The sequence below is a fragment of the Pituophis catenifer genome, unplaced genomic scaffold (genome assembly GCF_029215685.1).
Source record: "Pituophis catenifer annectens isolate HBS135680 unplaced genomic scaffold, rPitCat1.0.hap2 SCAF_6, whole genome shotgun sequence".
Taxonomy (NCBI): domain Eukaryota; kingdom Metazoa; phylum Chordata; class Lepidosauria; order Squamata; family Colubridae; genus Pituophis; species Pituophis catenifer.
The window spans coordinates 96743150-96766927 of NW_027256886.1; the positions used below are offsets into that span (position 1 = coordinate 96743150).

General features: G+C 45.7%; 1 protein-coding gene across 1 annotated transcript in view; it reads right to left on the reverse strand.

Moving 5' to 3' along the window:
- Nucleotides 1–1209: 1209 nt before the first annotated feature.
- The window catches only part of LOC139318261 (pituitary homeobox 3-like), a 36974-nt gene continuing 14405 nt past the window's right edge, over nt 1210–23778 (reverse strand). The window contains exons 2-3 of the mRNA XM_070945630.1: nt 14801–15006; nt 1210–1755 (exon numbers count right to left, since the gene is read on the reverse strand). Of these exons, the coding sequence (XP_070801731.1) occupies nt 1210–1755; nt 14801–15006 (752 nt within the window). The remainder of the gene's footprint in view (nt 1756–14800; nt 15007–23778) is intronic.

The following is a 23778-nucleotide window of genomic DNA, read 5'->3' on the forward strand; positions in this document are numbered from 1 at the left end:
GCTCGGGGCATTTTTTTTGTTTGTCTTTGGGAACTTAAGTCATTGCAAAATGTGTTTGTTTATAATAGCAATAGTAGTTTGTCTTATGTACCACTTCATAGTGCTTTACAGCATTCTCTAAGCAGAGTCAGTATATTGCCCCCAATAACCTGGGTCCTCATTTTACTGACCTTGGAAGGATGGAAGGCTGAATCAACCTTGAGCCACTCAAAATCGAACTCCTGGCAATGGGCAGAGTCAACTTGCAATACTGCATTCTAACCACTGAACCACCATGGCTCCTAAATAATATTTCCTTTGGTAGAAAATGAAATTTGCCCAAGGAAATAAAATATAGTCCACATACCTATTGGTTTTATACATTTAAATAAGTATCCTGTAGAACTATTATATCACCAAATGGTTTTGTTCCAAGTTTGATGACTTGTCTATTTTCTCCAAATAGTGCTCTTTTGAAAACAAATTGTCAGCTACTATTTCAGTCATGGTAGCCAGGGATACCTAGGAGCACATCAGTGGTGGGTTGTCCCTGGTTAGCACCGGTTCTATAGAATCGGTAGTAAAACCGGCGGGAGACCCTGACATCCCAAAACTGCCCACTGACCCTGACATCATCAAAACGCTTCTGCACAAGCATTTGCTCACGCTCGCGTGCAGCCCCATTGCAAACCAGTAGTAAAGGTAAGTAGAACCCACCCCTGGAGCACATCTATATGTTTCTTTGTCCTAGATCTTCCACATAATTCATGGCATGTTTGCGCATAAATTTCCTTCCCATGCTATCAAATTACTTTTGGCAATCTTTTGTTATGATATGCTATTTTTTTAAAAAGGAAACCAAAGTTTTACCCAGGGCATTTCATGACAAGCTTTTATGAAATATACATACAGTAAATCCAAACCTGGTACTTCAAGTACAGAATCTAGACTTCCTTATATAAGCAGGAGTCAGATGTATAAAGCACAAATTGCAGTCATAAATTATAAGCAGTGTCAACCATTTCCCTGGGTATGTTGTTATCACCGGATGAGAATTCAAATCTTGGCAAAAAATTCCTCTGTCTGAAATGAATGTTCAGTGAGTAAAAATATATACTTTACAAAAATGATAGTAAAGCATTTGTAACGATATTATAAATAGATCTTTTCTGGAATTCATCTGCAGGGGAAACTGTTCTGTTAATAGTTCATAATTAGCAGTGGAGGTTCTCATACTGATCTTTCTACAGCATACTGACATGGGCTCAGGCTGGAGGGTGCTGTCTGCACTCCTGGATAGGTGAAGTTGGCGTGCTGTTTTGCCTTCAAACGCAAGCTAGCCAGGCTTGAGTTACAAGTATCCCTATACATGTAAGGATTGGCTGTGGATGCATAGGGACAGGTACTGGAAGGAACTGCAGAGTTAAGACCAGGGCTGTTAAGATTGTTAAGGCTTGGGCCTGGCACACCAGTCACTGTTGAAGGAACCATTGAGGAGGGTACAGACATAGATCCTATAGTACTGGATGTTGAAAACATGGGCTGGGAAGAAAGGGCATTGACAGACATGGAGTTGAAGAATGGGAAGCTCTTTGTTGATAGAGTGCTGGCAGTAAGTCCTTTGGTAGCCCAGTTATTATAGGAATAACTAGTATACATCTCATCATAAGGTTGCATCAGTCCATTGAACTGAGCTCCAAAACTATTCTTACAAAGTTCTGCCTGTTGATTTCTTTCCCGCTTCCTCCATTTGGCTCTGCGGTTTTTAAACCATACCTGTAAAAAAAGAGATATAGTTCTTGTTATAATGTTATACAGGGCAACATGTTTGCTTTACATATTTCTGGCCTTAGATGCAAAGAACAAAGCAGATGTCAAGATAAATAGATATTTTGCCTAAAAAGAACATTCTTTGGCCTAGTCTAGAAGAATTGGTGCTATTCATAAAAGGAGACTCCATTGCAGATTTATACATATTTTATGAAAGTAAGCAATCAAAAATCAGACAAATCTACATGTTCCTTGCATGATTGTGCTTCATTTGTTCTTAAAAATCAGATACTTATCTCCTATTTTTCAGATTACTGCCATGGCATCCTGAACTGAGTATATGGATCTGCTGTACCTGTTCTGACTTTCCAAACTGATTTAATAGCTTATCCTCTATTAATTATCACTACTCCAAGGGTTACTCAGATCACAACCTACTGTATAGTTCCTCAACACACATGGTTCCCATTAGTAATCAGAAGTGATTAAGTTAAGGTTTGTTGGGGTCATCTGATTAGGGTAATAAAGAGCTTGAAGTATAAGCCTGCTGCAAAAAGAAAAAGTTCCATGTTGGAAATAATCAGTAAAAAAACAAATTATTTTTCAGTTTCTGAAACATTTTTATTTATAATAGATTTGGATAGATGTGATTTATATGACTTCAGATATTTGTGGTGACCAGTAGTGTGCTTTTCCTTTTTAAAATGTATGGTGCTGTACAAGTCAAAAATAGATTCCTTTCTTTTTATTCTGTCTATTCTGATTCTGTTCTATTCTAAATATATTAAAGGTATTTTACACTGTGAGACAAACATGTAAGACAGGTAGATGACAGTTTGTTTCATTGACAGTCTGGAAACTTCTATCTCTAACTTCAGCAGCATACAGTATTTTAATATCATTCTCTGCTAATAAGTAAAGAATTTAATAACATTGGCCCTTAGTAATAATTCTGTTATGTTTTGTTTATGGCCTTGTCTTTAGTCTCTGCTCTGATTCTTTGTCTTGGTGTAACAATTGCTAGAATGCTTTCTCAATTGGTAAATTTGAATTTGTCTTTGGTTTTGCTACAAATGGAATAAGATCTTATATTGTCAAATCTTTTGGTAGTTTCTTCTAACTAAACCAGCTAGCGGTACCTGAACACACTTCTTAGTGGATCATAAGCTTCCTAACAGACAGGAAGCAGCAGGTTAAGCTAAGCAGAATCACATCAGATACCTTTACAATTAACACCCCCCCCCCAAGGATGTGTAATCTCTCCACTTCTCTTCTCTCTATATACCAATGACTGCATCTCAAATGATCCATCTGTTAAACTACTGAAGTTTGCAGATGATACAACAGTGATTGGTCTCATTCGAGACAACAATGAATCCGCATACAGACAGGAGGTTGAACAACTAGCCTTGTGGTGCGACCGGAACAATCTGGAACTGAACACACTCAAAACTGTAGAAATGGTGGTGGATTTTAGAAGAAAACCTTCTATACTACCACCTATTACAATACTAGACAGCACAATATCAACAGTAGAGTTCTTCAAGTTTCTAGGTTCTATCATATCTCAAGACTTAAAATGGACACCTAACATCAAAAAGTCATCAAAAAAGCACAATAAAGAATGTTCTTTCTGAGCCAACTCAGGAAGCTCAAACTGCCCAAGGAGCTGCTGATACAGTTCTACAAAGGAATTATTGAGTCTGTCATCTGCACCTCTAAAACTATCTGGTTTGGTTCTGCAATCCAACAAGACAGACGCAGACTTCAGAGGATAATTAGAACTGCAGAAAAAACAATTGCTACCAACCTGCCTTCCATTGAGGACCTGTATACTGCACAAGTCAAAAAGAGGGCTGTGAAAATATTTACAGATCCCTTGCATCCTGGACACAAATTGTTTCAACTCCTACCCTCAAACGACGCTATAGAGCACTGCACACCAGAACAACTAGACACAAGAACAGTTTTTTCCTGAACGCCATCACTCTGCTAAACAAATAATTCCCTCAACACTGTCAAACTATTCACTAAGTCTGCATTACTATTACTATTAATCTTCTCATCATTCCTATCACCCATCTCCTCCCACTTATGACTGTATGTCTGTAACTTGTTGCTTGTATCCTTACAATTTATATTGTTTCCTAGTATGATTTTATTGCTTATTTGTACCCTATGACTAGCATTGTACCTTATGATTCTTGATGAATGTATCTTTTCTTTTTATGTACACTGTGAGCATATGCACCAAAGACAAATTCCTTATATGTCCAATCACATTTGGCCAATAAAGAATCCTATCCTATCCTATCCTTTTTGTTAAAACAAGTTTTATTGGTTTTTTTCTTTTCTCCTCTTCCACCTTCATCCACATCTTTCTTTTTTTTTGAACAGAGTGTTGGTAGTTTCTTATTTAGAAATTAATTAGTTTCTTAATTAGTCAAATTCAAATACATTTTACTCAATTACAATTTTTGTCAATATCGTCTTCCCCTTTTCCTTTTTTTGAATATACCTTAGTATTTCTATACTTGCATACGTAAACATATCCTTCATTTATCCCTAAATTCTAACTTTACTATTTATACACATTTATCCTCTTTTATTCTTAAACAATTCATTCTTTTTCTTAATATATTTATATTTGTTTGTTCAGAGCTGCCTTTCTTCCACTTCATCTTTTTTTTATTTTTACAGCAATCTTTCTCCTCAAACCTAGCCTCTCCCTCTTCTCCTTCCAACTTTCTTTCCCCACCTTCTTCTTCTCTTTTCTACTTCCCCTTCCCTTCTCCTTCTCCTCCTCTCTTCCTCCCTGTCTTGCTTTCTCTCCTACTCTACTTTCCCTTCCCTTCCTTCCTCCCTACTCTTCCATCCCTCTCTCTCCTTCCTCCTGCCTTCCAATTACTTCATCTTTCTCTATTGCTGTATTCATTTTCAATTTAATGTTTGAAGAACATAAATAAACTAAATAAATGTAAAGGTTAGCTTTGTGAAATAAAGGACAGTCTTTTGTAAAATTCTAATCACTACAGTTGCAAGAGAATATTTTAATGCTGTTATGGATGGTAAATTAAGCAGATCCTGCACTTGCGGGAATATGTTAGGAAGAAGAATTAAGCAACCAAACAATACCAAGACTGGATCTGAAACAAATCTTTGGTGTATAAAGCAGAGGAAATTGCTGAAAAATAGGCAAATAAAAGATTCATGATAGGGATATATCAAATCATGGCTGTATATACAGTAGACATTGTATATACAGTAGACATTGATTAAAAAGATGTTTTTCTCCATTTCTCTCAGGATAACATAATATCCTTGGATTATTCAGTGAACCTGAATGGTATGAGATTCTACAGAAACTACAACCACATGGAATCAGCATAGCGCACAAGCCAACTAAAGCCCTTCAAAACATCCTAAGCAAACCAAAAGACCCAGCAACCCCAGAAGACGAAACAGGAGTCATCTACAATATACAATGTAAGAACTGCAACAACCACTATGTAGGACAAACAGGCAGAAGATTGGCAGAACGTATACATGAACACCAACTGGCAGTCAGAAGACATGACGAAAATTCTTTAATTTCACAATATATAGACAGATTTAACTATAGTTTCAATTGGGAAAATGTTGCTCTGAGGATTGGTTTCTGATAGGATTGAAATTGTAGGTTCTGCCTATAATTTGCAATTTAAGCTTTGTTTCTGCTGATCTTCTTGGCTATAACTGTTATTTGCTGCTTTATTATTTCCAGGGCTTCCTTGATCTTCCATGTTTTTAAGTGGTATTTACTTATTAGGTATTCTTTAGTCTTCTTGCTCTTCAGCTTGTTTTGTTTCATTTGTTCTAGCTTACTGACATCTGATCTCATCTTGCTAATCTTATTTTCCAGCCTGGTCTTCCATTTTGATGACTTTGGCTTTTTTTCTTCTTTGCCAATTTTGCATACCAGGTATTCACTTATAACTGCAGCTATACTGTACATTAGTTGGTTTGTTTTTTGTAGTGAGCTAGTTCAATATTGGCATCTTTTAGGGGTCTAGACCAGGAGTGTCAAACTCAAGGCTCAGGTGCAGGATCTGGTCCATGGGGCTGCCCTGAAAACAGGAAAGGACCAGCCAGCGGTGCCTCTGTGGGCAGCCCTTCCGAGCTCCGTTTTTGCTGGCAAAGTGCTTGGATCAGCACAGATGTCCCCAACATGAGTGACATTGAGCTGGCCACACCCACCCTGGCCATGCCCACCCTGGCCCCCCAAGGTCAAACAAAACCCTGATACGGCCCTCAATGAAATCAAGTTTGACACCCCTGGTCTAGACAATTTGTCACGGACAACTCACTATGGCCACAGGACACCTTACCGCGTAGAATTCACCACAGGATAATTCAATGCTGTATTAATCATTTCATTCAGTTACTTTTATTATTTGTGATCATGTTTTCGTCAAAATTAATCTAATTCTTGTATTTCTGGATTGACTTCCTTTGGTTTTATTATTACTGGCTATGGTTCCGTTGAAATTAATTTAACTTTTGTATTCGTTGAATTGACCTGCAGCAAGTTGTCCCATGGTGAGTTGGCCACAGAGAATTTTCCTGTGGCAAGTTGGCCATGGCAAGTGGGCTGTGGCGAGTTGGCCATGATGAGTTGTCCCATTCTGTCTTTTAATGCTTGTGCTAGCTGTTTCTTTGGAACAAGTTTAAGTGCAGGCAACCTTATTCTTTTGTTTTTTGCTGTTCTAGATGCTCAGTTATTCTTTGTTTTAATTCTTCTACTTCTTTAGTTAGATGGCTTTGTTATTTCTCAAGCAGAGGAGAGGGTTCCTGGTTTCCAATGAAAAAAATTCTACAGCTAGGCTGGCTTCCTCTATTGCCAACTCCCCCTGGTGTCAGCATTCTGATGCTGCCATAAAAAGGAGGAGATGAGGCTTGACTTTTCACCTACTTATTTTCTCTGTAGATATTATCCCCTAGGAGATGGGATGGGAGGGGAGACATTCCTGTGGGGTGAGGTCAGAAGCTGGGGAGACTGACTTGGAAGATGGCCAATGAGAAGATGAGAATTGGGGAATGGAAAGGGAAGGGCTTGGGGGTCAGAGGGTTAGTATTGGCTACGACGAAGTCGGGGCCAGATCTGTCATACTCAATAAATGGAATATTTCAGCAAAGATTAATTGTTTGGGAGTGCGATTTATTTGAGATGACATTGAAACCTGACAGATAGCCGATACTCCTTTCCAAGACAAGCTGGCTGACCTCCAATCCTCCAGTTCCCTCCCAGACATATGGAGTGAATGGAGATATTCCAGTGACGCCATGGCTGAAGAAAGTTTAATTCAGGCAACTGGAAAAGAGCCAGCCTTGATTCCAGCCAGCTTGGAAGCCACGAAATCTCAACCCTGCCCATCTCCCCCAGCAAAGTTGCAAGATAGCCAAGGTCAGACGATCGTGCTGCAAGCCAAGAAGAAGGCAGATAAGTACTCGGGGGTTTTGCCAAAAGCCGCAGAGGTTGAGTTTCCCTTCCCGAACGTGCAGGAGAAGGGGAAATCCCTAAGTGAATTGGGGAGGGCAGACTGGCTATCGGACTGGCAGCAGGCCAGGCACCAAGAAATTTCAAGGAAGCCACTCGATAGCCCCATAGATGAATTGAAGGAGAAATTTGACTGTGCCATCCTTCGGGAGGAGGGGCCATCATGCAGACCAAAGAAAAAGAGAGAACCAGTTTGGGCTGCTGAACCGAGAGGCCGTAGGCTGAAGCGCAGCCCTTCCCCCCTCCCTAGCAGAAGGAGAAGGAGCCCAAAAATGCATCCATGGGTTCCCCCCTGGCCCAGCAAGCAGAGCAGCCTAGATGGGACAGCACCTCCCTACCCTAGAATGAGAGATGAGGAAGAGGCGAGACTTACAGAGCCCTGCACTGGGAGGAGAGGGCAGCGAGGGAGGAGCCACCCCGGTTCAGAGGGAAGTTCGATGGCGACCCAGACCACCTAGCCCAATTCCTCAATACCGCTGAGATCTACATAGAGTGTTATGGACACCTCTACCCATTCCCCAGAGCCCTAGTGAGTGCCATTTCAGAAGGGTTGGAGGGAGAAGCAAAGAGGTGGTCAGCAGCCCTCTACAAGAACAGGGCCCCCCAACTGCAAGACGCAGACAGGTTCTTACAACTACTACGAGCCCAGTTCGAGGAGGCAGAGGAGGACCCCTATGTGGAGGACGAGCTCAGAAACCTAATGCAGAAGGGGAAGCCCATCAGAGAGCATATCTGTGAATTCAGGAGAGTCATTGGGACCCTGCCTCCCCTACCAGAGCGACTGCTGGTGTACTTCTTTAGGACAAGCCTAGATAAGAGAATTGCCCAAGTGACCGCTTATCGAGACATCCCGAAACGACTCTCCGAATGGTTCCGGGTAGCGATAAAAGTCGACAGAGGGCTGCGGGCAAGGAGATAGCTATCTGGGCAACCAGATAGCAAGGAGAGAGGCCAACCAGACCAGGGGCCACCCAGTAGACAAGGAACTGCAGCACCACAGCCCACCCATTGGCCAGTTGTCCCACGGAGCCCGCTGAGGTGCTACAGATGTGGGGGGATTGGTCACCTGGCAGCAATGTGTGGAACCCCTAGACCGAGACCAGATCCACCACCCAAGGCACGACCGGAACGAGGGCCCAAACGCGCCACCCATGGGCCACGGAAAGCTCCCCAGGGCCCGGAGGTCTTCACTCACCTGACCGAAACAAGAGGAATCCCAGATAAGGGAGATCAATCCACCGAATCTTATGACAGTGAGGACGAGGGTGAAGATGACCCGATGGTGAGTGGACCCGTCCATCCTTTTCTTTTCCCCATACGCCTAACAGCCCCGAAAACAGGGACCCAAGGGACTTTCCAAGCCCTAATAGACTCTGGCAGCACGAGGTGCCTGATCAACCTACCCACAGTTCTAAAATTGGGAATCCAAGCTAAAAAGCTCAAACACCCAATTCGATTTGAGCAAGTTGATGGATCCTTAGTGGGGGGAACTTATGCCACATGCTTGACCGAGCCAGTGAGGCTGGAGCTAGCAGATCACTGGGAAATGATTCAGTTCATAATAGCCCCCAAGATGACAGACCCAGTGATACTGGGACTCTCGTGGCTGGATAAATGGGGTCCAATCATCTGGTGGCAAGAGGGGACCCGCAGGTTGAGGATAGCAAAGGGCCCCCAACCCCTGCTGTCCCAACCAGGGGAGATGCCCCTCACGCAGGGACCCCAATCCCTCCTACCTCAGCAAAAGAAGACACTGCCAACACAAGGGCCCCTCCCTGAGGGTACAGCGGAGCAACTGTCGGCCGCATCTGACAGCTCTTATGACACAGATCAGATCCCAGGGGAGTACCAAGACCTTGCAGAGGTATTCAGCGAGGCCGAGTGTGACGTTCTACCCCACTACCACGAGGCTGATTGTTTTATCGAGATCATCCCTAGAGCGAAACTGCCTAAACCTAAACTTTATGCCATGACGCCCCGTGAAATACAGGAAATGCAGAACTACATAGACAAGAACTTACAAAGGGGTTTCATTGAGCCAGCTAAACCACGGGTCGCGGCACCGATCCTTTTCAAAGAGAAGAAAGACGGCTCTATGCGCCTGGTGGTTGATTTTAGGGATATCAATGCCGTTTGCGTACACAACTTATATCCCCTTCCCCTCATGAAGGACATGCTAGCCCACCTGGCCAAAGGAAAAGTTTTCACCAAACTAGACCTTCGGGAAGCTTACTACCGAATACGCATCAGGGAAGGAGATGAGTGGAAAATGGCATTCAACTGCCCCCTGGGGAGTTTCCAATTCAAGGTAATGCCCTTTGGACTGCAAGGAGCCCCGGCGGTGTTTATGCAGCTAATAAATGAAGTCCTACATGAGCACCTTTACAAAGAGGTCCTCGTCTACCTGGACGATATTCTCATTTACATGGTGACCATAGACGAACACATATGCCTCATCCGCCAAGTGCTGGAAAAACTGCTGAGGGCGAACCTGTATGTCAAACTGTCAAAATGCGAGTTCCACCAATCACGACTAGACTACCTAGGCTACCGAGTATCAACCGAAGGAATATTTATTTATTTATTTATTTATTTATTCATTTATTTATTTATTCATTATATTTCTATACCGCCTTTCTCCCGTAGGACTCAAGGCGGTGTACAAAGAAAAATATAGACACACAAACATCATAAAATTGCTAATTAAAATTATTATTTAGTTTGGTCAGAGATGGAATATTTGAATAGAAATGGACCCAGCCAAAGTCCAATCAGTTCTACAGTGGCAGCCCCTCGCACCCGCAGACAACTGCAAAGCTTCCTAGGGTTCGCGAACTTCTACAGACAATTCATCCCTTTGTTCGCAAGAATTGCCAAACCTCTGATGGACCTCCTAAAGACAGGGAGTCCGGCGATGAAACCCCGCCTGGGACAACCCCTACAGTGAGACCTGACCTGCTAATGGGCATTTAAGACACTAAAAGAGATGTTTGCAAAAGAACCTGTCTTAAAGCATCCTGACCCTGAACAGCCCTTTGTCATCCAAGCAGATGCAAGCGATGTGGCAGTGGGGGCCTTGCTGCTCCAAAAAAACAGCCAAGGTAATCTACAAGCAGCCTGGATAGCTCTTCAGACAAGGCACTGCAATTTAACATCAGCTGTCTGCAATTAAAGTAAGTTCGACTCTTGCCAGGTTCAAGGTTGACTCAGCCTTCCATCCTTTCTAAGGTAGGTAAATTGAGGACCCAGTTTGTGGGAGCAATAAGCTGACTTTGTAAAATATACAAAAGTATGAAGGCTATTGCTTAACACACTGTAAGCCGCCCTGAGTCTCCGGAGAAGGGCGGCATATAAATCAAATTAAAAAAAAAAACAAAAAACCTTGTGCCTACACCTCCCTCAAGCTCACCGACACGGAGAGGCGATAGGCGGCATGGGAGAAGGAAGCGTTCACGGTGAGATGTGCATTGTTGACCTGGTGGCACCTACTAGAGGGAGGCCAGAAACCGTTTGAAGTTTGGACTGATCATAAGAATCTGGAGGCCCTCAGAACCCCACGGAAATTGTCGCCCAGGCAGGCCCGGTGGGCTCAATACTTCAATCGCTTCAACTTCGAGCTCAAGCACATCCCAGGGGGAAAGAACTTTCTGGCTGATGCCCTCTCCCAGATGCCCCAATACAACAGTGAGTGGGAGCAGGTAGTGAATGCCATCATCCCCTCCACCCAGGCAGTGGGTCAGGTGGTCACCAGACGGCAACGACGCAACCAGCAGGGCCAACCTGCAAGACTCAAAACTGAAACAGCAGCGGACCCCTGGTTTCGAGACAATCAACACCTCTTGACAAAAAGGGATGACCTAGCATGGAAAGGGACAAAATTCTATGTCCCACAGACGCTACGCACCCTGATCCTCAAGAGGAGCCACGATGTTAAACCAGCAGGACATTTTGGCTTCCTAAAGACTCTGCACTTAGCACGGAGACAGTTCTGGTGGCCCCACATGAGAAAGGACGTAGACAGTTACGTAAAAAGTTGTACCGTCTGCGCCATGATGAAGAGATGACCAGGATGCCCTCCTGGACTGCTGCAACCAGTAGCTGAACCAACGAGATCATGGGAGGAGATTGCGATGGATTTCATAGTAGAACTGTCGAGAAGTGGTGGCAACACAGTGATCTGGACTGTAATAGACTTATTCTCCAAACAGGCACACTTTATACCCTGCAGCGGGCTACCCTCAGTCCGCCAATTATCCAAACTGTTCTTGAAACAGTTTGGAGCCTGCATGGAGTACCCAGAAGAATCATCTCCGACCGAGGGGTCCAGTTCACAGCAAAATTTTGGAGGGAGTTCCTATGATCCATAGGTTCATCCCAAGGCCTCAGCTCAGCGTTTCACCCGAGCACCAATGGGGGGGGGCAGAAAGACTGAATGCCATGATAGAGCAGTATTTAAGATGCTACGTCAACTACCAACAGTCCAATTGGGCAGACCTCCTATCGTTTGCGGAGGTCGCGTATAATAACATTGTCCACAGTAGCATGGGATTAACCCCATTTAAAATAGTGAGTGGTATGGATTTCGTCCCCATGCCAGAGTACCCAAGGGATCCCCCTTCCTCAGTCAGCTTGACCGATTGGATGGATATGTTGAGGGAAACCTGGGAGAATGTTAAGAGGGCGTTGGCCAAGGCGGCACAATCCTATAAGAAACAAGCAGACAAGCACCAAACTCTCCAAAGACCATTTCGAGTGGGGGAGAAGGTTTATCTCTCCACCAAGTATTTGAGACTTAGACTCCCAAGCAAGAAATTGGGCCCAAAATATATAGGACCTTTCCCTATAGAAAAAATAATCAACCCGGTTACAGTACAACTGTGGTTGCCCTGGCTACTAGGGAAGATACACCCCGTTTTTCACAGCAGCCTCCTGAAGCCTGTGATGGGGTCAACTTTAAGGCCGGTGCTAAGTGACCCCCCCGAGCCCCTGGTTGTTGGGGGCCACACTCACTATGAGGTACAGCGAATTCTCGATTCGAGGTGGAATAGGGGGCACCTCCAATACTTAATTAAGTGGAAGGGTTACCCCTTATCAGAGGCTTCCTGGGTGAAGAGCACAAATATCCAGGCTGATCGCCTTATAGCCAAATTCCATGCAGATCACATGGGCAAGGCGGGAGGGAGTGGGACACAACCTCGGATGGGGTAACGGTACTTAATTGAGTTTTTTCTTGAAACAGGCCTCCCTGGAAAAATGAAGGGAGTGGGGCCGGATGTCAGCATTCTGATGCTGCCATAAAAAGGAGGAGACGAGGCTTGACTTTTCACCTACTTATTTTCTCTGTAGATAATATCCCCTAGGACTGTGATGGTGCATCTATGGCATGGGTGCCACAGGTGGCACACAGAGCCATATCTGTGGGCACACGAGCGTTGTCCTACCTCAGTCCAGCACGCATGTGCACGCTGGTCAACTGATTTTCGGGCCTTCCGGGCCCACCGGAAGTTGGGAAATGGGCTGTTTCCGGGCCTCCGGGGGAGTGGGGAAGGCTGTTTTCACTCTCCCCAGGCTCCTAGAAAGGCTCTGGAGCCTGGGGAGGGCAAAAAAAGGGGCTACCGAGCCCACCATGCCATTGCGTGCCAAAAGCAGGGGGAGAGCAGGGGGGTTCATGCGCGCATGCATGGGGGGACGGGGCACATTGAATTATGGGTGTGGGCATATGAGCGTGCAATCCCCCCCATTACCCCCGCTTTTGGCACACAACAGCAAAAAGGTTAGCCATCACTGCCCTAGGAGATGGGATGGGAGGGGAGACATTCCTGTGGAGTGAGGTCAGAAGCTGGGGAGACTGACTTGGAAGATGGCCAATGAGAAGATGAGAATTGGGGAATGGAAAGGGAAGGGTTTGGGGGTCAGAGGGTTAGTATCGGCTACGATGAAGTCGGGGCCAGATCTGTCGTACTCAATAAATGGAATATTTCAGCAAAGATTAATTGTTTGGGAATGCAATTTATTTGAGATGACATCAAAACCTGACCCCTGGTTTGCCTCGATAGTCCAAATTACTTCTGGAAGGCTTTGATTTCTTTGCCTTGGGTAGACTTTTGCAGTTCTTCCAATTCCATTTGTATGAATCTTTTATTTTGTATTATAAATTGATGATCTACTTCTTATTATTCATATAATAGTATTAGTTAAAATAGTATTTTTTAACTTATTGTAATATAATGGTTGATGGTTGACGAACAATCTGAAACTTCATGGCGGCGTCAATGAGCTGAAGAGTTTGGGAACCCCTGCCCTAAAATAATTGTTGCTACCTCACAAAAAAAAAAAAAAAAAAAAAAGGGAGAGAAAAGAGAAGATATGGGATGAAGAGATTATTGACTGAAATTTTAGGGAAGGTATAAGTTACTGAAATTGTATTTGTCTTGATGAATGGAGAAGTCATTTCCTTATACATCTTTTTTATTTTTTCCTCCCTTTTTTCTCTATGCACTTTTTTATTTTCTATTTTTCTTAGTTTATGTTAACGTGTTTCCCCGAAAGTACGACCTATCCCAAAAATAAGCCCTAGCTTGATTTGTATGTGTGTGCCTAATATAAACTATAACCAAAAATAATCCTAGTTAAAACCCCATCCTACTGTCTGGTTATATGAGGTGGGGCGAGGCACATGTGTAAAAATCAAGCTAGGGCGGGGGTGGAGCTGCCCCATGCACCCCGCACCTGCTTACCTTAGGACCACCACAGCCAGGCCTTCCACGCCCCAACACCTGTCGCGCCACTGCCCAACTTCTGCCAGATGCCTCATGGTGCATCGCACCGGTGCTGGCACTTGCACATGCAACAGCACAATGTGCCATGTGGCCTTCTGCCACAAACAGTGGCACCGGCGTGATGAGCCACTCAGCGTCCTGCTGCAAGCAGTGGAACCAATGCAATGCGCCATATGGTGGCTGGCCGCGAGCGAATGGCCAGAGAAGAAGTCGGGCAGTGGCACAAGAGGTATCAGGGCATGGGAGGCCTGGCTGCAGTAGTCCTAAGGTAAGCGGGTAAGACATCCCCCGAAAATAAGACCTGGTGCTTATTTTGGGGCCCAAAAGAAAATATGACAAACCAGGTCTTACTTTCAGGAAAACACAGTAGTTATGTTTGACTTTTTAAACTTAAACTTATTTTTAAAAAATATTTTTAAAAAGCCACACTTTATAGGAAATTCTTTTGGTTCTTTTAGGGGAAAGGGATTTTCCTAGCTACATCTTCTAACAGAGTTCACTGTAAGAGGTATTGTGATAATGTTTTAAATGTTTTAAAAGTATGCTATATAATGCTTCATTAAAATTTTAGGAATATATTCTTTAGGTAAACTTTAATTGCCCTACTTTCTCAAAAGGGAGGAAGGCACAAAGATACAGTCACATGCACATGCTTGTTCTGCTATCTGACTTTTATTCAGCCTTTTCCTTCACATTCTGGTCATTTTCAAGTAAATTAAAAAGAAAATAATTGTACCCGAACTCTGGCTTCCGTTAAGTTGGTCCAGACAGCAATCTCCTCTCGGGTACTCATGTCTGGATACCGATTCCTTTGAAAAGTGGCTTCCAGCTCCTGTAGTTGCTGGCTGGTAAAATGAGTTCTCTGCCTACGTTGCTTCTTTCTCAGGGAGCCATCCTCAGGAATGGAATTGTCAGTCTGATTCTGCTGTGGCTTTTCTGTGTCTATGGAAGCAAAACCAAGGAATACATCACAGATTTTCACAGTGGTTCAAGACAATATTTTTTCTTGCCTAAACATTCCTACCAGTGAAAGCTATATTACTAAATGATGATATCTTTGTGTACAATTGCTCAATACATACAGAAATCATTTGTTGAACCTGAGACAATTTTGCAGGTATGCCGCTGCCCATATATGGTTTATCACAAAGACTGATCCTTTGGATAAGGCACGTAGTGGCAGTGCAAAACAGTGATTCTCTCTTTCATTTTTTGCTCTGAATTCTTAGAGATCATATATGCTTTTGACAGAAGCAAAACTCATTTCTAAACTCATTTCTAAAGATCTAAGTGCCAGAGCCCACTGTAACAACATTGCCAAAAAGGCATCAAGAGTTGTTAATTTAATCTTGCGTAGCTTCTTCTCTGGTAATATTGTACTACTAACTAGAACATACAAAACATTTGCTAGACCAATTCTTGAATACAGTTCATCTGTCTGGAACCCACATTGCATATTGGACATAAATACAATTGAGAGATTCCAGAGATATTTTACGAGAAGAGTCCTCCATTTATCTACCTGCAATAAAATACCTTATGTCACCAGACTCCAAATTTTGGGCTTAGACAATTTAGAACTACGCCGACTTCAGTCTGACCTAAGCATAGTACATAAAACTATCTGTCACAATGTCCTTCCTGTCAATGACTACTTCAGCTTCAACCACAATACACGAGCAAATAATAGATATAAACTCAAGGTCAACCGCTCCAAACTCGATTGCAGAAAATATGACTTCAGTAACAGAGTGGTCAATGCCTGGAATGCACTACCTGTGCATGTGGTTTCTTCCCCAAACCCCCAAAACTTTAACCTTAAACTGTCTACTGTTGACCTCACCCCATTCCTAAGTGGTCTGTAAGGGGTGTGCATTAAGTGCACCAGGGTGCCTACCGTCTCTGTCCTAATATTCCTTTTTACTTACTCTTTTCATGTATTCAAATTATGTTTATACTTTTACCTGTTATTTTATATATGCTTGACAAAATAAATAAATAAATAAATAAAATAAAAATAAACACTGTGGATTGTGTAGGACTAGGCAGCCTAGACCCATTGGCGTTTTGTGATTTGAAAAAATAACTTTTCTTTAACAATCATGCAATAAGGAAAAATATATCTATCTGAAGAAGTAAATTACACATTCATGAATATATTGAATCCTTTCTGATTCCTGATTTTTCTGAATGTCTCATAGGACATTGGATCAGATGGTTAAAAGTGGCAGTGGGAAGTTTGTATCTTCAGACTTAAGATTCGGTTATTGTAGCCTTACAATAAAGTAGAATTAGCTCATCTAGTTGTGTTTCCTACTTGGCTTACCTGGGAGAGCTGACAACATGTCATACCTTCCAACCCAGAACTTGAAAATTAGTGAGACCTTTAAAACATGGAACATCTGCAGAATAGTAGTTTTATTTTTCACTCTAAATATTGTTTTGTTGTTCACTTGGGCTATTTAGAGCTGCCAGCTTTATGGTCTCCAGTTACAAGGTGGCTGAGAGCACAGCCTGAAAATGAAAATTTAAAAACGCAACCAGTTTCATGCTGGAAAAAAAAAAGAATTATATAAATACTGCTTCATCCAGATGCAAACACTTCTTTTATTTGATAGATATAAAACCTCTTTGCTAGTATTGCAAGGTATTTGTTTGTTATTCTATCTTTACATTTAAGAACTCAAAGTTGTGAATTAGCACCACTGCTATTTTGGACAGGTCTCTTCTTATAATTAACTTGTATTGAAAGACACAAATTGATTATATAATTGATCTCAACAATAATAATAAATTGAACTTATTAGACCTGAATATCCTGACTTTGCAAAAAAAACACCCTACTCAGAACTGCCTATATATTCAGACACTACCTTAACAAGCAGATTTAACCCCATGAGGAGAGCTGGAGAACTTTCCTCCCTGCAGTCACATGAAATAGTGAGTCACTCTATTTGAGTCGCTCACTCAAATATACACTTTTTCTGGGGAAAAAGTTTCACTCTCAAACAGACACTTTTTCTGGGGAAGAGGAGTGTCTGTTTGAGTGAGTGAATAATGTAACTGCAAGGAGGAAAGTCCTCCAGCTCTCCTTATTTATTTATTTATTTATTTATTTATTTATTTATTTATTTATTTTTCAATTTATATACCGCCCTTCTCCCTGAGGACTCAGGGCACAGCCAGAATTAAGAACATAAAATACAAATATTAAAAACAATTAATATATATATAAATTTGGCCCAAAAATTTAAAAATCACAAACCAATTAAAACATTTAAAAAATTTAAAAATTTCTTCCTAAGCCAGCCCAGCTTGCTGGAAAAAGTGGGTTTTAAGGGCATGGCGGAAGGCACTGAGGTCTTGGATTCTCCTTATCTCTGGGGGCAACTGATTCCAGAAGGTAGGTGCCCCCACAGAGAAGGCTCTCGCCCTGGGGGTCACCAGCCTACATTGTTTGGCTGATGGCACCCTGAGGAGGCCCTCTCTGTGGGAGCACACGGGTCGATGGGAGGTCATCGGTAGCAGCAGGCGGTCTCGAAGATAGCTAGGCCCTATGCCATGGAGCGCTTTAAAGGTGATAACCAACACCTTGAAGCGCACCCGGAAGACCACCGGGAGCCAGTGCAGCTCGCGCAGGAGCGGTGTTACATGGGAGCGCCATGCTGCTCCCATCACTACCCGCGCTGCTGCATTCTGGACCAGTTGGAGCCTCCGGGTGCCCTTCAAGGGGAGCCCCATGTAGAGAGCGTTGCAGTAGTCAAGGTGAGAGGTGACGAGGGTGTGAGTGACTGTGCACAGGGAATCCCGATCAAGAAAGGGCCGCAACTGGCGAATCAGGCGAACCTGATAAAAGGTCCCCCTGGTTACAGCCGTCAGATGTTCCTCCAAGGACAGCTGCATATCCAGGAGGACTCCCAGATTGCGAGCCCTTTCTGTGGGGGCCAAAGACTCGCCCCTAATAGTCAGCGATGGAGTCAACTGACTATATCGGGATGCCGGGAGCCACAGCCACTCAGTCTTGGAAGGGTTGAGCTTGAGCCTGTTCCTCCAGATCCGCACAGCCTCCAGGCACTGAGACATCACTTCATCACCCCATCGTTGGGGTGGCCTGGGGTGGAGATGTACAGCTGGGTATCATCAGCGTACTGGTGGTATCTCACCCCGAAGCCACGGATGATCTCGCCCAGCGGTTTCACATAAATGTTGAACAGAAGGGGCGAGAGGACCGATCCCTGCAGCACTCCACAGATGAGAGGCCTCGAGGTCGACCTCTGCCCCCCTGCCAACACAAACTGCGACCGGTCAGAGAGAAAGGAGGAGAACCACCACAATACGGTGCCTCCCACCCCTAACTCTTCCAGCCGGTGCAGCATGATACCATGGTCGATGGTATCAAAAGCCGCTGAGAGATCTAACAGGACCAGAATAGAGGAGCAACCCCTGTCCCGAGCCCTCCAGAGATCATCAACCAACGCGACCAATGCCGTTTCCGTGCTGTGCCCAGACCTGAAACCCGACTGGAACGGATCTAGATAAGATGTTTCCTCCAGGAATTGTAGAAACTGTCGCACGACCACACTCTCAACAACCTTCGCCATAAAGCAAAAGTTGGAGACAGGACGATAGTTGGCCAATATTGCCGGATCCAGGGACGGCTTCTTGAGGAGAGGCCTCACCACCGCCTCTTTCAAGGCAGCGGGGAAGTAACCCTCACTCAATGAAGCGTTGATAACACCCTGGAGACAACCTCGTGTAACCTCCCGGGAAGCCAGTACCAACCAGGAGGGACATGGGTCCAGTAAACATGTGGCCATACTAAGTCTCCCCAAAATCCTGTCCACATCATCGGGAGTCATAGCATCAAACTCCTCCCAGATAACATTCTCAAGACTATTCCTCATCATCCTGCCCTGATCTATCCAGTCAGAGTCCAAATCCCCCCAGATCTGAGCGATTTTGTCATACAGGTATTGTCCGAAATCCTCCGCCCTGCCTTCCAGGGGATCCTCCCGCACTCCCGGATGGAGCAGGGAGCGGGTCACCCTAAACAGGGCGGCCAGATGATTCCCTGATGATGCAATAGAGGCGGAAAAGTAATTAAACTTTGCCGTCTTTATCGCCACTAGGTAGACCTTAATATGCAACCTTACCAGTGTTCGATCAGATTCAGCGAGACTGGCCCTCCAACCACTCTCCAGGCATCTTTTCCAGCGCTTCATTTCTCTCAGCTCCTCAGTAAACCAAGGAGCCGCACGGGATCGGCACTGGGTCAGAGGCCGCAAAGGCACGACTCGGTCCAAGGCCCCACCAGCCGCCCGATCCCAGGCGGCTACCAGGTCCTCAGCCAAGTCATGTGCTAGATCCTCAGGAAATGGCCCAAGCTCCATTTGGAACCTACCAGAATCCATCAGGTGCCTGGGGCGGACCCATCTTATTGGCTCCACCTCCCTGTGGCGGGGTGTAGCGGTTCGAAGGTCCAGGCGAAGGAGTGAGTGATCTGACCATGACAAGGGTTCCATGTCTATATCCCCTATAATAAGATCACTCAACCACTGGCCAGAGACAAAAATAAAGTCCAGAGTGTGTCCCCCCCTGTGGGTAGGGCCATGAACTAGCTGGGTCAGGTCCATGGCCATCATGGAAGCCATGAACTCCCGAGCCATCTCAGACATTTCACCAATGGACGGCAACTTGAAATCACCCATGACCATAAGCCTGGGTGTATCAACTGCCACCATGGCTATCACGTCGAGGAGCTCGGGCAGGGCCGTTGCCACGCAGCAGGGAGCCAGGTACGCAAGCAACAAGCCCATCTGAACCCCATGACCCCATCTCACAAAGAGGGATTCACATCCGGCAATCTGTGGCACAGTGGTCTCCCTCGGACCAAGACCTTCGTTAATAATAACTGCCACCCCCCTGCCCCTCCCCTGGGCCCTCGGCTGATGGAATGCTCTGAAGCCTGGTGGGCACATCTCAACCAGAGGGACCCCTCCCTCCGGGCCCAACCAGGTCTCCGTAATACCCGCCAGGTCCGCTCCCCCCTCCTGTATAAAATCGTGGATGAGGGGGGCCTTATTTACCACGGACCTGGCATTGCACAGCATCAGCCGAAGGCCCAGGTCCTGAGTATCTGAGCCACCTAGTATCCGAGAGGAGGCTTGGAGACCGGGGCGCGCAATAGCTCTCAAACAGTGAGTGCGCACCCCCGACACGTGATATGGCCTCCTGCTCCCGCCATATCTGCCCCTCCCATCCACCGTGCTAATGGTACACCCCTCATTGGTATAGCCCTCCATCCCCTCCCCAATCCCTCGTCCTGCACCCTCCAAACCATTACCCCGTGCCAGGCTCGGCTCTGACCTTAGTGGATTTCCCCCCCATCCCCTTTGGTCGTCCTCCCAGTTCCCCTTAAAAGATTGTTAAAAGACCCCCTCCCCAAACCCTTTAAAATCTTATTAAAACACTTTCCCCAAAAGCCCCAGAAGCCCTTCCTCACGCCATGCCATCTCTCAGGATTCCAAAATCTCTCATCGAGATAGGCCCTCGATAGAGTGAAGGACCAAACCTGCAAGAGGGGGGAATCTCGCAGGGCAAGGAGTTCAGACACTGAATACATCAAATCGTTAGGGGTGAGAATAGTCCATGGTCAGGAGACCACCATGATGTTATCGTACAGGGGAAAAAGTTTTAGTCCATGGCACAGGCAACCGAATTCCATTGCCCTCTCACAGCAGTGGAGGGGAGATATGCCATCCGACCCCCGGAAATTTCCTGGTGGCCAGTAATCTACAAGGGCTGCCGGATATCAGAAAGAAAGCCATGTTCCTGACCCATTGCGGACCCGAGGTGTTTGACATGGCAGAAGTGCTGTCGGAACCGAACTCGGTCCACACCATTTCGTGGCAAACACTCCAGATGCTGCTGAAGGACCACTACGCCCCGACGCCCTCGAAATACGTCCAGCGGTACGAGTTCCGCCAAGAGATGCAGCAGGAGGGGGAATCAATCAGCGAGTACGTCGCTGCCCTGCGCAAGGCTGCAAACCAGTGCAAATACTGAGAGCTAGATGAGATGCTCCTAGAGCAACTAATCTGTGGAGTGAGAGACATTCATTTACAGAGGTGGTTGCTTGCAAAGATTAATCTAATGCTTCACATTGCGCTAGACAAGGCTAGGGCTCAAGAGTCATCAACCAAAGTGGCAGAAAAACTACAGAAGACGGCGCAAAACAAGGCAACGCACCAGCCAGCACCATTGCATCGAGAGACCACATACACCGAGAGCGAGGAGGAGTCGGAGGAAGAGGTTTTCCAAACTCAGCAGTACCGACGGGACCGGAGGAGCTTCCAAGAAGCTTGTGCGAGCTGCAGAAGGTCCCACCAGTGCCAAAACTGTCATTTCCGAGACGCCATTTGCCAGCAATGCAGAAGGAAAGGTCACCTCGCAAGAGTCTGTAGATCAACACAACCACTAAGCCACAAGCTGCAGAACGCCGCCAGCCAACCAAAGATGGCACAACGACGGAGAACCAATAAGCCGAAGGACTACAGGAAGGGCGGAAAATCCAAAAACCTCGAGACCTGCACCATCCGAGTCGGCCAAGCATCCTCTACCCTTGGGGAGAAAGTCTACACGACAGTGGAGATTGAGGGGCACGAATGCCGGATGGAGATCGACACAGGATCACCACTGACCATCATGTCACAGAACAAACTGAGGAAGGCCATACCCAGTCTGCAGAAACATCAACTACGCTACCAACGACTCGGACTATGAGATTACCAGGGGAACCGCATCCCCGTAGAAGGAATCGGCGAGTTCCAGGTCGAGTATGGAGAACACCAGAAGAAGCTACCCCTCACCATGGTCAGCGGAAATCTTCCAAGTCTCCTAGGGATGGACTGGTTCCATGCCCTAGGCATGGGATTCACCGGAGTCCGAAACATGCGAAGCACCCTGAAAGACAATCTGATGCAAGAGTCCAGGATGTGTTCGACGAGCGACTCGGCAAGTATGTGGGGACCCCTATCTCTTTTAATCTTGACCCCAATATTGCCTCCATTTGCCTAAAACCTAGGAGGGTGCCCTTCGTCCTTAAACCAAAAATAGACATGGAGCTGGACAAGCTCATCAAACAAGGGGTGTTGGTGCCAGTAGACCATGCAAAATGGGAGATCCCAATTGTGACCCCAGTGAAGCCGGACGGGTCTGTGCGCATCTGTGCAGACTATAAATGTTCTATCAATAAGGCCCTCCAGCAGAGCGCATACTCGGTACCAATAAGTACACCATTTACTTCATTCTCTGGGCCCTGGCAGGATCTTCGCAAAACTTGATCTTGCGCAGGCGTACCAGCAATTACTGGTAGATAGTGCCATGGCAGAAGCACAGACGATCGTTACGCACAGAGGTGCCTTTAAGTGTACTTGACTCCAATTTGGAGTCAGCGTAGCTCCCGGATTTTTCCAAAGCACCATGGAGCAACTATTGCAGGGGCTGCCCGGGGTGATCCCATATTTTGATGATGTGCTGATCACAGCGGAGGATGAGCAACAACTGGGGGATAGACTGCGGCAGGTCTTACAAATATTCAGAAGTGCAGGACTCAGAGTCAAACGCAATAAGTACATGATAGCAGTCCCTTCTGTGGAATTCCTGGGGTATCGGGTAGACGGAACTGGCATTCACCCCACAGAGAGCAAAGTCAGGACAATCCAAGAGGCCCCCACCCCCAAGGACAAAGTGGAAATACAGACGTTTCTGGGCCTCCTAAACTTTTATGCAATATTCCTTGCATAAAAGGCAACAATAGCGGAACCCCTGCACAGACTGTTGGCAAAAAAGTCCACGTGGGTTTGGGGGAAGGCTGAGGCTGCTGCCTTTGCTGTGGTTAAGAAACTCCTATCAGTGGAAAGTTTTCTCACCCAATACAATGCAACGCTCCCCCTTGTGCTAGTCTGCGACGCATCCCCGTTTGGCATGGGAGCCGTCCTGAGCCATAGACTACCAAACGGTCTAGTGGCGCCAATTGCGTACTACTCCCGAACCCTGTCTAGTGCCGAACGCAACTACAGCCAGATAGACAAGGAGGCCCTTGCAGCCGTCTCGGGAGTCAAAAAATTCCATGAGTACCTGTTCGGCAGGGAGTTCGACCTCATCACGGACCATCCTGCCAGGATGGTCCGTGCCCTTTTGGGGCTCCTGGCAGGGGACTGGCCTACTCCTGCTGCCTTGTCACCCAGGATGACACGCTGGGCCACCTTTTTAGCAGCCTATTCCTATCGCCTGGTACACCGACCAGGGGCGAACATGGGCAATGCCGACACCCTCAGCCAATGCCCACTGCCGGACAAGATAGAAGACCAAGGCTCAAGCTTGACTCAGCCTTCCATCCTTTCTAAGGTAGGTGAAATGAGGACCCAGTTTGTGGGGGCAATAAGCTGACTTTGTATAAAATATACAAAAGAATGAAGGCTATTGCTTAACGCATTGTAAGCCGCCCTGAGTCTCCGGAGAAGGGCGGCATATAAATCAAATTAAAAAAAAAAAAAAGACCCAACACCCAGAGTTCCAATCCTGCTTATTGACGTTTTCGACTCGGGGCCTCTTACTTCCGCAGAAGTGGCGAGGGCCTCATCCAAAGATCACATGCTTAAGAAAGTCACAAATTGGGTCACGAGGGGGTGGCCGGAAAAGACTGAGGGCAGG